The 16,070-nt window shown below is 43.6% G+C and overlaps 1 protein-coding gene across 4 annotated transcripts in view; it reads left to right on the forward strand.

Moving 5' to 3' along the window:
- The window catches only part of LOC132390999 (E3 ubiquitin ligase RNF121), a 103,408-nt gene extending 87,531 nt beyond the window's left edge, over nt 1-15,877 (forward strand). For all 4 annotated transcript variants that reach the window (XM_059963591.1, XM_059963592.1, XM_059963594.1 and 1 more), the window contains 2 exons: nt 4,585-4,686; nt 15,209-15,877. In XM_059963591.1, coding sequence (XP_059819574.1) covers nt 4,585-4,686; nt 15,209-15,329 — 223 coding nt within the window. In that variant the 3' untranslated portion in view covers nt 15,330-15,877. The remainder of the gene's footprint in view (nt 1-4,584; nt 4,687-15,208) is intronic.
- The last annotated feature ends 193 nt before the right edge of the window (nt 15,878-16,070 follow it).

Here is a 16,070-nt window from a genome sequence, read left to right on the forward strand (position 1 = left end):
TTGCAAGTTCTATCCGACGGGAAGAAAGATAATTTCCAGGGTGAGCGGGGTCTTTGATCATGCTGGCTGCTTTACTGAGGCAGTGAGAAGTGTAGACAGAGTCCATGGAGGGGTGGCTGGTTTCCTTGATGTGCTGAGCTGTGTCCACATCTTTGCAGTTTCTTGCAGTGACGTGCAGAGCAGTTGTCTTACTGAACTGTTGTGCACTCAGATAGTCTTGACGAAGGGTCTCAGCCCAAAAAGTCCACTGTTAATTCATTTCCATAGATGCTGCCTAACCTGCTGAGTTCCTCCAGGAGTTCGTGTGTATTGTTCAAGATTTCCAGCATCTGCAGAATCTCTTGTGTCTATACACCCAGATTCGATGCTTTCTATGGTGCTTTGATAAAAATCAGTCGACTGATAGCCTCTTGAGAAACTAAAGGTGTTTGTGAGCTTTCCTGGCGGTGACGTCAACGTGGTTGACCAGGACAGGCATATGGCGATGTTCACTCTCAACCTCAATACAAAGGAGACAGGAGCATAATGGAGCTGGCTGAGTTTACAACTTTCTGCAGTTTGTTTCAGTCCTGTGCATTGGTACCTCCACATCAGAAGGTGATGCAACCAGTCAGAATACTCTCCACAGCACATCTGTAGAAATTTGCTAGAGTTTTTGGTGACATACCAAATCTCCTCAGAGTCCTAATGAAGTATAGCTGCTGCCGTGCCTTCTTTAATTGCTTCAAGATGCTGAATCCAGGATAGATCTTCAGAGATGTTGACACCCAGGAGCTTGAAGATGCTCACGCTTTTCACTGCTGATTCATCGATGGGGTCTGCTGTGTGTTCCCTCACCTTATCCTTCCTGAAATCCACAATCGGTTCCTTAGTTTTACTGACATTGAGTGCAAGGTTGTTGTTGCAACACCACTCAACGAGCCAATCTATCTCACTCGTTCATGTCTCCTTGTTGTTATCTGAGATTCTGCCAACAACATTGGTGTCATCGGTAAATTTACCAGTGAGGTTTGAGCTCTGCCCAACCACACAATCATGACTGTAAAGCAATGGGCCTAGCACACGTTATTGAGGTGTGTCTGTGTTGACTGTCAGTGAGGAGGAGATGTTATCACCAATTTGTACTGACTGTGGTCTCTCATTGAAGAGGTTACAGAGTTATGGAATCCAGTTACGGAGGGCCGGAGTTTGGAGCTTTTCTGTTGAATGTGGAGCTGTAACCAATGAGCAGCAGCCTGACGAAGGAATTTCTGTTGTCAGTGCTCCAAGGTTGAGTAGAGAACCAGTGAGATTGCTTCTGCTGTAGACCTGTTGTGGAGGTAGGCAAAGTGGACCCAGGTCCATTCTTCAGCAGGAGTTAACCAACCTACAAAGCATTTCATCACAGTGGATGTAAATGCAACTGGACCATAGTTAATGAGGCAGCTCACCCTTTTCTCTTGGGCAATGGTGTGATTGTCACCCTTTTGAAGCAGGTGGGAACCTCCGACTGCAGCAGTGAGAGGTTGAAGATGTCCTTGGACACTCCCGCCAGTTGGTCGGCAGTACTGATAGTTACAGAGTATTGCATCAGTGTAACTTCCTGGCTAATTACATAGAACAACAGAAATACATTTCACATCATGTCAGTGATAGTAAGTTGGATTTTAACATTGAAATATTGCATGAGAATAGGTTCTTTGACCCATAGTGATTGTAGTGACTGTGATGGCACAGGTTCTCAGAATTACAGTGAACAAGTTCAAGATCAGTTTATTGTCATTCAGATGTACACATGTATACCACCACATGAAACAACATTCCTCTGGACCAAGCTGCACAATGCAGTACATATACATATCTTCATACACATAACACATAAAATAATATTTCCACAAATATACTAACAAATAATAAGGGACATATGTGATACTTCCTCCTTTGAGGGTAGGGTACCCTTGGAGGGAGTCTTCTCCTTGTGTTGGTCCTGAAGGATCTGTCTCCACTTCTCCAGGACCTTGGGACTCAACTGGTAGGTGGTCACTGTCTTATGCAGATATCTGTACAGGTTCTGGGGCATTGATTTAATGATCCTGGGCTTGAGGAGCCTAACGTCGGGTAGCTTCTTGTCTGAGCAATGGTTGATTTCCTCCAAGTTGCTGTTGGGGCTGGTCAACCAGTCCCACTTCACCAGCTCTGTCACCGAGGGAAGCATCAGCTGAAAGGCGCTGAGCTGGGGCGGCTGTTTTCCGAGGAGGACAGGATGTTGAGCGTATTGGTACCATGGGTCTGTGAAGGTCCCTGAAAGAAAAACAGCAAGAGAGGGAGATGTGAGAGGTCAACCACAAATAAGTTCGAAGTCCACTAGAGCACTGCAGAAATAATGGAATAATCTTCCTTCCGTCAACATGGGAAAATAAAAAAGGTAATAGTGATCATTACATTATAAAGCTGAGATTAGTAACAGAAAAAGAAAAGGATCAATCTGAAGTAGGGCTTTGAAATTTGAATGGAGTCAGTGACAGGTTGATCATTATCAGCTTCGACATCCTGAACACAGAACACAGCACAGTACGGGACCTTCGGCCCACACTTGAACCAACACCACAATCAATCTAACCCTTCCCTTCAACTTCAGTCTAGTGTCATTTGACTCTAAGTGTGTATACTGCCAAACAAGACATTACTCAGACCAAGGTGCACAACAGGATAAGATGTACTCACACATACAGCACATAAAATAATACAGGCAGTCCCCGGGTTATGTACGAGTTCCGTTCCTGAGTCCGTCTTTAAGTCGGATTTATATGTAAGTCAGAACAAGTACATCCGGTATTATTTAGTGTCAGTTAGTCAAACATTTGTCTTACTATATAGAGTATATTTTACCTTTCTATATAAAACACTTAAGAAACACGTGTATTCCAATAATTAAACCACTGCATTGTTTAGTAATAATTGTAGCTTTCATCGGGGCAGGGCCTTTCACATGCTCCATTATTCTGACTTTATCTTTTATCCTTTAAAATTGTTCCCATCGTTGACCGACTGTAGCCTAACGCTTTTTCAATGACCGATGGCATTTCACCTCTTTCCAAATGCTTTATTATTTCCACTTTATTTTCAATCGCGATCACTTCCCATCAATGGAACAGAAACACTGTGGGCAGCGGGTCCCCAGCTGTGCTGGCTTCCGAGCTCCACTGGGTTCTAAGGACCACCGCTCTGAAATCCCCAGGCCCTAAACTGCACCGCACTGAAACAGGTTAAATGGGACAAATGGGGGCTGTGCTGGGTTTGGGTACTGTATTTGAGCCTCCACAATATTCCGCGTGGGAATTTAAACTGGAAGTGGCGGTGCTTTTTGTTTTACAAGGTTGAGTTGTGAGCTGGCACGGATGGTACGGGAGTCACTGGATCGACATCAACCCGGCGCACTCGAGAGCGGTCTGTCTCGAGCCCGGCACTGATCTCTGTGCCACCAGCCGACTGGAAAAGGGGGGGCGGGGTCAGGGTGAATTTTGCTAAGAAAACTTTAAGCCAAATACAATGTTATACATTCAACACAGTGTCAACGGCAATGATTTAAAATGGCAGACGGCGTCGCGATCCGTCTTAAAATGGCGGACAGTGTTCTCCTTCCTCGGTTCGTAAGTACGAGCTGTCTGTAAATCGGACATTTGTAACTCGGGGACCAGTTGTATTACCACTAGTAAATTAACAAATAATAAGATGCATTTATAACACAATTCCCAGAATTAGAAGGGTCTGAGAATACTGATCAATAATTCCTTGAAAGTGGCATTACAGAAGGATAGGGTCATAAAGAGAGCTTTTTGCGCATTGACCTTCATAAATTAGAATAGAGAGTATACAGTTGGGATGTAAGATTGAAATTGTATGAGTGGTGAGGCAAATTTTTGAATTATGTACATTAACTTATTTTGTGGTAATGTTTGTTTTATGTGCTATGTGATATCTGCTTTGTGAGTATACCATGGTCTGGAGCAATATTGTTTCATTTAGTTGTATATATGTACAGTCAGATAACTGTAACTTGGTTTGAGCTTCAAGAAAAGAGAAGTTAGATTGATCTTCACGTAGAGTGAAGGTTCAGCACAACACAGTGGCTTGTAATGTTTTCATGGTTTATTGCATGTTTTCCTATGGTTTCTGGCTCATTGGCATGAGTTGAGGTGATTCTCAGCTGAGCTAGCCACATTAGTATGGTATTAATCAGCAGTTTCTTTCCCAAAAGGTCATCACCACAGTTTACAGTGATGAGCCTTTTTTTTTGGTAGCTATGGAACATAGAACAGTACAGCACAGGAACATTACTTGAATTTGCATTCTCCTCCAGCCATGATAGGATTTGAACTTTTTTCTAAATTAGTGGTTTAGGACTATGGCCGTAGTTAAACTAACTTAATGATGCCAAGTGACTGCCGTGGTGTTGTCTCAAGAGTCTCTCAGTGTCTTTAATATGAAATGGTTTTGTCTTTGTGTCGCATGTAAAAGTGCAAACTCACTCTTGATCATTTTACACCATTTACTGACCTGCGATCTGCAGTCCCGGCTCTGTTCTCCTTAACCTCACTTCTGCAGATTCCACGAGTTCTGCATCCGAGGCTGGTGCATTGTGGGAAAGAAGCAGACATGTCCATACTGTAAAGAGAAGGTGGATCTGAAGAGGATGTTCAGTAACCCGTATCCTTCCACAACACAGCGAGAAGTAGTTAACAGGTGTAACTCAGAAATATTTTGCTGCACATTGTTTGTTTTATTTAGCAGAGGAGCGTGCCTTCCGGCCCAATCACCCAGCAACACACCTATTTAACCACTAGCCTAATCTCATGACAATTTGCAATGACCATTTAAACTACTAGCCGGTACGACTTTGGACTGTGGGAGGTAACTGGGGAATCCAGAAGAAACTTGCACGGTTTACTGTTAGGACATACAAACTCCGTACGGATGGCGTCGGAATTGAATTCCAAACTCTGGAAAGCTAGAAGATGTAATGGTGTCATGCTAACCACTACACCACTGTGGTGTCCATAGAAATATTCTCTCTTGGAGAGCCGCAGCCCTATAAAACTCTAAATCTCTGGTTTGGCTGCATCTGGAATATTGTATTTGGTTCTGTTCGCTTCATTACAGGAAGGAGGTTGAAGCTTTGGAGTAACAAGGTAACGAGCCCACAATGCCCAATTACACCCATGTGACCAATTAACCAACTAACTGGTGCGTCTTTGGACTGTGGGAGGAAACCGGAGCACCCAGAGGAAGCAGGCGGTCACGGGGAGAATGGGCAAGCTCCTTACAGACAGGAGCGGGAATTGAATCTGGGTTTTGGGTGTTATAATGGCATTATGCTACTGTGCTGCCCAACTACTTTAGGGGCATTTAAGAGAGTTTTAGGCACGTGGATGAAAGAACAATGGAGGGCTATACGGGAGAGAAGGGATAGATTTGCCTTAGAGTAGGTTAAAAGGTGGCTCAACATTATGGGCTGAACTGTTCTATGTCCTATAAAGCAGTACAGTATGGTTCCCTCAGACACGTTTCAAAAACCTACTCAAATATCTGATTTATCAGAATCAGATTTAATATCTTTGGCATGTGTAATGAAATTTTAGATACGAGAGGTACTGCAGATGCTGGAAGTCTAAAGTGAAACAATGTGCTGGAGAAACTTAGCAGGTCAGGCAGCATCTATGGATGGGAATAAGCGGTGATGTTTTGGGCCGAGACTCTTCATCAGAACTGAAGTTTGTTTTGCAGCAGCAGTACAATGCAATAAATTATAATTCAAAAAACTATGTATTATATCAAAAAGTTAAAAAAAAATCATGAGTAGTTCCTTGTCTGTACATAAACCTGAGGATGGAGGAGAAGAAGCTGCTGCTAAAATGTTGAGTGTGTGTCATCACACTCCTGTACCTCCTTGACAGTAGCAATGAAAAGAGGGCATGTTTTGAGTAATGGGGGTCCTTAATGATGCCCTTTTGAGGCATCACGTTTTAAAGATGTCCTTGACAGTGGGATGGAGCTGAATTTGCAACTTTATTCCAATCCTGTGCAGTTGCATCCCCACACCAAACAATGATGCACCCAGTTAGGATGTGCTCCATGGTACATCTGTAGAAACTTGTGAGAAACAAACCAAGACTCCCCAAGCTCCAAATGAATATAGCCACTGCAAATGTATCAATACATTGGGCCCAAAATACATCTTCAGAAATATTGACACTCAGGAACTTGAAACTTCATCCTTTCCTCTGTTGATCCTTCAGTCAGGATGGCTGTGTAAGCAGTAACATCACCATCTCAGAGTAATTTCATCGCTAATGAAGTGATAACCAAGTGAATAGTCAAAGATTCAAGGATTTCACAAATACCTGCTTAAAAATCATATTATCCCTACCAACACATAGGAATGTGGTCAGGGGAAAGAGCTTTCAGATGGTGCTGAAATTACAACTCTTATGTAGAGAAAATTTACAGGCATGTTGCCAGGACTTGACAACTTGAGTTATAGGGAAATGTTGAATAGGTTAGGACTTCATTCCCCAAAGTGTAGGAGAATGAGGGGAAATTTGATAGAGGTGTACAGAATTATGACGGAGTATAGATAGCCTTTGAAAGGGTGCTGCACATGAGGTTGCTAAACAAGATAAGAGCCCAGGGTATTACAGGAAAGATGAGAGCATTGATAGAGCTTTGGACGACTGACAGGAGGAAAAGAGAGGGAATAAAGGGATCTTTTTCTGACTAGTGTTCCACAAGGGTCCGTGTTGGGACTGCTTTTTACATTGTACATCAGCAATTTGGACAATGGAATTGACGGCTTTGTGGCCTAGTTTGCGGATGATACGAAGATAGGTGAAGGGGCAGGTAGTATTGAGGAAGCAGAAGGGCTGCAGAAGGACTTAAATTAGGAGAATGGGCAAAGAGGTGGCAGATGGAAATCAGTGTTGGGAAGTGTATGGTCATGAATTTTGGAAAAAGATTATTTTCTAAGTGGGGAGAAAATTCAAAAATTGAAATGCAAAGGGACTTGGGAGTCCTTGTGCAGGATTCCCTAAAGGTTAATTTGCAGGTTGAGTCGTGGTGAGGAAGACAAATACAATGTTAGCGTTCATTTCAAGAGGACTAGAATATAGAAGCATGGATGTAATGCTGAGGTTGATGAGGCTTCACTTGGAGTATTGTGAGCAGTTTCAGGCCTCTTATTTAAGACAGGGTTCTGGCACTGGACAGAGCTAAGAGGAGGTTCATGAGAATTATTCTGGGAATGAAAGGGTTAATGTACCAACTCAGAATGGTCAGCCCTTGCTGGAGGACTCATTAGACCTTCCACTCACTCCACAGAAACTAGAGCAACTTGTCTTTAAAGTCTACACCCCCAACTACAGGAAACTCAACTTCTGATTTGACACACTTGCCTACACTTCCCTCCACCCGGAAAGTATGGACAGCCCACAACCCCCATTCCCCGGGTCCCCAATAGTACCAAACAGTTCTGCCATTATACCAGTGCTAGTTTGAACTAGAACAAACTTTTTGCCTGCCATTTGATCAAGCCTCCATTCCACCTCTGCAGCATCCATAACCACGTATCGAACAATAGCTGAACACAGACTTAAACACACAACCCACTGTGTGGCAATCACTCAGCATGCAATGAAATCGATCCTGGACGATCCCCCAGAATGAAACAGCCTGGTCTCTTTGGCTGTGTAAGCCTAGGGAAGACATCATCCAACCCCACCAAACTTGTGAGATTGAGACACTCTTGATCCCATCCCAAACCCCAGTTTGTGTGGATATTCACTACCCTGTTACAAATTAATGCCATGAAATAACAGACGGTAAACTGCATTCAATTAAAGGAATTATATTTACGAATCTTAACTAAAGGGTTAGTAAAGAATAACAAAAAGAAAAGGGCCCATTCTAATTAAACAGTCTAATGTGTCTCAAATTGGAGCTCATCTTGAACTTCTCGGTCACTCACGCGCTGGGCCCTTGGTCAACATGAAAGCCCACACCACCTTCCGGACATTGCTCGCAGTCCATCTCAAACAAACAGGTCTCCCACCGGACCATGTGCTATGACCGGTTCTCCCCAGCATCTCTCTTCATATCCTCTCGGAAAAAAAACCAAGACCAACCTTATTGTCCCTCACCAAGAAAACCTCCTACTATTTGGATGGCACACATTCCACATCATCCCTCATCTTCAACAGTAACCCAAACAGGCCGAGAGCAGGACAGACCGATCTTACTGAGCTGCTAAATGAAATACCCACAGTTTAACAGTAAAGATGTGAACCAGGGCATTACATATGGAAAGCCCCAGATAGAGCGAATATGAAGAAGATGTTTCCTATAGTCTAGGACCAGAGGGCACAGCCTCAGAATTGAAGGACACTCATTTACAGCATGGATGAGGAGGAATTTCTTTAGCCAGAATGTAGTAAATCTGTGGAATTCATTGCCACAGACAATGGTGGAGGCAAGTCATTGACCATATTTAAAGCGAAATTTGATAGGTTCTTGATTAATAAGAGAGCCAAAGGTTACGAGGAGAAGGAAGGGTAATGGGGGTAAGAGGGAAATGGATCAACCATGATGAAATGGCAGAGAGAACTCGAAGGCCCAAATAACATTATTACGCTTCTATGTCTTATGCTCTTATAGAAAGGGTAAATACAAGCAGGCTTTTTTCCACTGAGGGTGGCTGAGACTGGAACTAGTGGTTAGGGGTTAAAAGTGAAATGTTTAAGGGAACGTGAGGGGAAATTCTTCGCTCAGAGGGTGGTGGGAGGGTGGAACAAGCTGCCAGTGGAAGTGATGGTGTGGGGTCACCATTTCAACATTTAAGAGCAGTTTGGATGGGTACATGGATGGGCAAGGCATGGTGGGTCATTGTCCAGATGCAGGTCAATGAAACTATACCAATTAAAAGTTCAGCACAGACTAGATGGGCTGAAGGACCTGTTTCTGTACAAAGCACACAGCTTAAGTAATGGGTGGAAGTTACATCCAATGTAGTCAAAGTGGTGCTGGGCTGCAATGTCCATCATGGTCTTGGCTCAGACATGGTTGTTACAAGGGACCATTTTAGAAGACAGGCCAATACAGCATATACACTCACAGCCCGCAATGTCGTGCCAAACCAAATAAATTAGTAATCAAATGGCCAACTAAACCAATCTTCTCTGCCTATACGATGTCCATATCCTTCAATTTTCCTCAAATTCATTTGCCTTTCTAAATGTTTCTTAAAAGTCCCTAATGTATCTGTCTTTACCACCACCATTCCAGGCACCCACTACTCTGTGTAAAAAAAAACTTGCCCCTCACATCTCCTTTGAAATTGCCTCCTCTCGCCTTTAATGCATGCCTTCTACTTTTGAATGTTTTAACCCGAGAAAAAATATAGTCTGTCTACTCTGTCTATGTCTCTCATAATCATGTAAAGATCTATCAGATCTCCTTTTAGCCTCTGATGCTCCAGAGAAAGCAACCCCAGTTTGTCCACCCTTTTGTTATAACACATACCCTCTAATCTACACTGCATCCTGGTAAACCTCTTTGGCACCTTCTCCAAAGCCTCGACATCCTTCCTATAATGGGATGACCAGAACTAGGCAATACTTGGGGATTATGGGAACCAGATCAGGAGTTAGGGGTTAGATTAAGTTTAAGGATAGGGATGTGGAGGAGTTGAAATTTAGGCCAGAGTCTAGGCATCCACTACACGGCCAAAGGCCAGTGGCCCCCATGAACAGATAGCAGTTTGGCAAGAGCCATGGACAAAGACCAGCGAGGATGAGAGCTGGTGACCACCAACAGTGTGCTTTGTCGTCTTCCTTTCCAGTCTTGGGCCAAAATATCGATTGTTTATTCTTCCCCCCCCCCCCCCCCATAGATGCTGCCTGACCTGCTGAGTTCCTCCAGTGTTTTGTGTGTGTTGCTCTGGCTTTCCAGCATGCAGAATCTTTTGTGTTAATGTTAGATTAGTGTGAGCAAGTGGTTGATGGTCAGTCCAGATAGGATGCAACAGAGGATCTCTTTATCTCAACTCTGCCCACGATCTCATGACATCAGCTTTATGTGGAAGAGATAAAGGGCCATTTTGATCATGGACCCAGTCCAAGTCCACAAACCCTTCCTCTTTCTCCCACCCTCCTCTCCCTTCCAACAATTAACAGCACCAGAGCCTGGCGGAAGAAGGACATGTTTGGTCATCTGCTTGGTTCACTTATCAAAACACATATATGTCACCATGTACAACCCTGAGATTCATTTTCTTTGGACATTCACAGTAAACACAAAGAAACAACATTTTAGATTTACAGTATCTGCAGTTTTTTTTTAACTTTAATTTTACTGCAAGCAAATTAATAATAATAAATAAATAAGAAACAAATATCGAGAACAAGAGATGAAGAGCCCTTGAAAGAGTCCGTAGGTTGTGTGAAAACAGTTCATTTTTGGGGTGAGTGAAGTTATCTCCTTTAGTCCATGAGCCTGATGGTTGAGGAGTAATAACTTCCTGAACCTGGTGGTGCAAGTCCTGAGGCTCCCGTACCTTCTTCCTGACAGCAGCAGCGAGAAGTGAGCCTGGCCTGGATGCCGGTGGTCTTTGATGATGGATGCTGTTTTCTTGTGACAGTGTTCTGTGAACATGTGCTCAGTGCTGGGGAGAGAGTTACCTTTGATGGACTGGGCTGTTTCCACTGTTTTTTGGAGGCTTTACCATTCAACGGCAGTGGCATTTCTCTATCAGGCTGTGCTGCAACCAATCAGTATACTCTCCACTACACATCTATAGAAGTTTATTAAAAGTTTTAGATGATATGCTGAATCTTCACAAATTTCAACGGTGGTGAGCCTAGGGTACAGCATTCTGGTCAATGATTCCTTGGCTGGACTGAGGAAAGGTGGGTAGAAGGTTAATTCCCTATCTCTGTATCCCAGCAGTTATCACTCAGCCTTACTGAAAAGCTTGCTGCAATTTCCCCTGTTCCCAGTGCTTTAGTCATGCCCAAATGCCTCATTCGTGAGACTTGCCATTACAAAGCAGTTTCGTGTGTGCTTCTCAGAACAGGACAGAAATTTCCAGTAAATGCTTCTCTCTTTCTAGCATCTCGTTCCTGAAAATCACATGCAATATTCATGTGAAGGTGCACAGTTTGTGGAATATAATGCCCACATACAAGCCCACTAAACCTTCCTGATTCAATAGAGGAATAAGGCTTCCTGGCCAAAAGACAGTCTCACTGCACAGCCAAAGTAAAGAATCTATGAACTGAAACAAGAGCTAACATTTTAGACCGAAAATGAAGCTGAAACTTCTTTTTTCATCTAATAAACAGGAACAAAGAACAAACAAGAAGGACATTTTTAATTACAATTTCCCTTTAGTTGGAAGAGACTGACCAGACACTGCAAACAAAGTTTTGCAGCAATGAGCCTCACTAATCTGGTGTTGCTGCGGCTCACAGTGTTGTGCTGATCTTTTAACACAGGGCATACACTCAATGGATGTTTATTAAGTACACCTGTACACCATAAGGCAAGCAGAATTGGGCCATTTAGCCCATCGAGTCTGTTCCACCATTTCGGCATAGTTGACCCCAGATCCCATTCAACCCCATACACTTGCCTTCTCACCAAAATCTTTGATGCCCTGACCAATCAGAAAGCTATCAATTTTTGCTTTAAATATACCCAGGCTCTTGGCCTCCACACTTGTCTGCAACAGAGCATTCCACAGATTCACTGCTCTCTGGCTAAAAAAGTTCCTTTTCAACTCTGATCTGAAGGGTCGCCCCTCATTTTGAGGCTGTGCCCTCTAGTTCTGGACACCCCCACCATAGGAAACATCCTCTCCACATCAACCTTACCTAGTCCTTTCCTAGTATATTACCTAGTACATTCCGTAGGTTTCAATGACACTCCCCCATATTCTTTTAAATTCCAGAGAGTACAGACCCAAAGTTGCCAAACATTCCACATATGTTAAAGCCCTTCCTGAAATCACCCTTGTGAACCTTCTCTGGACTCTCTTCAATGACAACAGATACTTTCTGAGATATGGGGCCCAAAACTGTTGACAATACTCCTTCCTAATGGACTCTTAACACTTTCCCAACCACTGAGGTTAGGCTAACTGGCCTATAATTTCCTTTCTTTTTCCTTTCTCGCTTCTTAAAGAGAGGAATGACATTTGCAACTTTCAGGTCTCTGGAACCATGCCAGAATCAAGTGATTCTGGAAAGACCATAACAAATGCATTTTCTATCTCTTCAGCAAACTCTTACAGGACTGTGGGTTGTGGTCCATCTGGTCCAGATGACTTAACATTTCGCCTAGCACATCTTCCTTTGTAATAGCAATGCCACTTCCTCCTGCTCCCTGACATCACAGACCTCTGGGATGCTGCTAGTGTGGTCCACAGTGAAGATTGATGCAAAGTCCTTGTTAAGATAATCTGTCATTTCTTTGTCCCCCATTACTACCTCACCAGCAACATTTTCCAGTGGTCCAATATCAATTCTTACTCTTTTTATAACTGAAAAGACTTTTAGTTTTATATTATTGGCTAGTCTGCTCTCATCTTTCCCTTCTTACAGCATTTTAGTTGCCTTTTGTTGGATTTTAAAAACTTCACAATCATCCAATTTTCCGCTCACTTTTTCTACATCGTATGCTCTTTCCTCGGCTTTTATGCAGTCTTTGTCAGCCACAGTTGCCTCGCCCTGCCATTAGAGAACAACTTCTTCTGTTGGACATATATATCCTGTGCCTTGTGAACTATTCCCAGAAACTTCAGCCATCTCTGTTTTGCCGTCATCCCTGCCATAATCCTCCTCCGATCCATCTGGGCAAGCTCCTCTCTCATGCCTCTGTAATTCCCTTTATTCCATTGCAATACTAATACATTTGACTGAAAATTGCAGTGTGAATTCAATCTTATTATGCACTGCCTCCTAAGCGTTCCTTTACATTAAGTTCCGTAATACAATCTGGATTATTACACAACACCCAATCTAAGATAGCCGTCCCCTGAGCAGGCTTAAACACAAGCAGCTCCAGTTCCCTAACATGGTCTCTAAGAAGTTGCATCTCAGCACATCTGGTGCAGATGTGGCCATCAGGGAGGCTGGAAATCTGGAAATCCCACATCTGACACCCAGGACAGAACACTGGCCCTGCAAACATACCTCCTATTCTTTCAAGAGTTAAATAGGAAAAAGAAATAAGCAAAAAGCATACCTTGCCGCTGCCTGTTCTTGCCGAAGCCTGTTGAGCCAAAGCCTCACCACTCTGACAATGGCCACTCCGCTGTGGACCTGCACGGAATGTCTGTGCCATTGTCCAATCCTGCTTGCTCATGTAAATATCTAATTAGCCAGTCATGTGGCAGCAACTCAATACATAAAAGCATGCAGACATGGTGAAGAGGTTCAGTTGTTGTTCAGACCAAACACCAGAATAGAGAGGAAATATGATCTAAGTGACTTTGACCATGAAATAATTGTTGGTGCCAGACAGGGTGGTGTGAATGTCTCAGAAGCTGCTGGTCTGGGATTTTCATGCACAACAATTTGCAGAGTTTACAGAGAATGGTGTGAAATGCAAAAAACAACATCCAGTGAGTGGCATTTCTGTGAGTGAACACCTCGTTAATGAGAGGTCAGAGGGGAATGGCCAGACTGGTTCAAGCTGACAGTAACTCACTTATTACAACAGTAGCGTGCAGAAGAACATCACCGAATGCACAGCACATCAAACTTTGACATGGATGGGATACAAGCGTGCACTCAGTTTCCATGTAAGTACAGGAGGTACCTAATAAAGTGGCCACTGAGTGTGGAATGGTGCAGCACAGTACAGACCCTTCAGCCCACAATGTTGTGCTGGCTTTTTAACTTAATCCAAGATCAATCCAACCCTTCCTTCCCACGTGACCTTCCATTATACTTTCATCTCCGTGCCTATCTGAGAGTTTCTTAAATGCTCAGCTTCTTGGACACCCCTGGCAGCACATTCCATGCACCCACCACTCTCTGTGTAAAAATACTTACATTGCCACCAGTGGCTATGGAGGCCAAGTCAGTGGGTATATTTAAAAGGAAGATTTGATAAACTCTTGATTAGTCAGGGCAGGGGAGATTCAATGGGTTGAATGGACTAATTTTGCTCCTTTGTCTTAAGTGTTTTCTATATTAATGACACCGTTTCTAAACTTTTTATTATTTAGAGATACAGTGTGAAAACAGGCCTTTCTGGCCCACCGAGCCACACTGCCCAGCAACCCACCTATTTAACTCTAGCCTGCTCACAAGACAATTTACAATGACCAATTAACATACTAACCAGTATATCTTTGGAATGTGGGAGGAAACCGGAGCACCCAGTGGAAACCCACTTGGTCATGGGGAGAACACCCTTACAGACATCATTGGAATTGAACTCCAAACTCTGGAACCCCCCCCCCCCCCCAAGCTGTAGTAGTGTCAGTGACATTGGAGGAGGTTCATGAGGACAATTCCAGAATTAACATATGAGGAATATTTGATGGTTCTGGGCATGTACTCACTGGAGTTAAGAATGTGGAGGGTTCTCATTGAAACCTCTTATTATTGGAAGGTCTGGATAGAGTGGATGTGGAGGATATTTCCTATGGTGGGGGAGTCTAGGACAAGAGGGCACAAGCCTTCAGGACATCCCTTTAAAACAAAGGTGAGGAGGAATTTCCTTAGCTAGAGAGTAGTGAACCTGTGGAATTCTTTGCCATAGTGACTGTGGAGGCCAAGTCATTGGGTATAGATTCTTGATTGGTCAGGTTGTCAAGGGTTATGGGGAGAAGACTGGAGAATGGAGCTGAGAGGGAAAATAAATCAGCCATGATGGAATGACAGCAGAATGGCTTAATTCTGCTCCTAGGTCGTATAGCCTTTAGCAGAATCGTGAATTCTTGCCCATTGCTTGAAATTGTGTGTATATATTTTATCTCTGTGTTTCCATTGAGATTTCAGAGTCACCTGCAATGGAAACCATGAGCTGTTCCACACTGTACATTGAATGAGCCATTTCATGTGCATCACTGATTTTTACAGCTGTTTGCACTTTAAAATTCAGGAAGTTAGCTGTATCCCCTTTTTGTTGAATCTTGCTTGCTAATTTCCTTAACACCTCCCTTCCTCAGCTGGGAGCGACCTCATGTTATGTATGGCCAGTTGCTGGACTGGTTGCGTTACTTGGTTGCTTGGCAACCTGTGATCATCGGACTGGTACAGGGTATCAACTACAGTCTAGGACTGGAATAAGTGGCTACTTCTCCTGAGTTTTTAAACCCTTGTCCACTCCCCCATCTCCCTGAAACACCAATTCCATGGATTTGAACCAATCAGAATGTTTTGTTAAGTTGTTGGACGCCCCTGGCGGAGGAAGAGAAAGGAGTACTCACCTCCTGCCATTTGGATAAGAGAAGCAAGAGGGCTGGCTTTGCTGGCCCTATTATCTCTCCCTCCCCTTCTTTTCTCCTAAAGGACATGAAGATTTCCATCACTGACTTTGCCATCTCCCATCTCCGAGTGGATCAACCTGTGGGTCTGGACAGCCCCCCAAGCCTGTGCAGTGTTTGTGGGGCCAGCAAGCCAGCTCTGTGTCTAACATCCTCAGCGGCCTCCTCCTCCTCCTGTTCCTGACCAACAGTCTGGAGGGACTGAATGGCCTCTCCGAGCATGCAGGTTGTTGTGGTGACTAATTCCAAGATTGCAGGCCTGGATGCTGTTTCGTTTCTTCGAAAGATTCAATCTGCCTTCAGACTGGAAGTTGAGAATTTTTTAAAAAACTAATAAATGGGTTCCCAGCATTTTGCATGTTTAGGGTATCAGCTGATTGGTTTGCAGGGACTGAGTGTAACCTAAATTCTGGAATTGTGTAACAAAAGTGACGTTTTCCTCTTTATGGTGTCGGTGTAAAATAGCAACATGAGGTAAGCAGTAAACTAGCTACTGATTTAGGGGGTTAGGACAGTCATCAGCTCTCTAGTAAATTCTGGGAAT

The sequence above is a fragment of the Hypanus sabinus genome, chromosome 3 (genome assembly GCF_030144855.1).
Source record: "Hypanus sabinus isolate sHypSab1 chromosome 3, sHypSab1.hap1, whole genome shotgun sequence".
In the NCBI taxonomy this organism is placed as follows: Eukaryota; Metazoa; Chordata; class Chondrichthyes; order Myliobatiformes; family Dasyatidae; genus Hypanus; species Hypanus sabinus.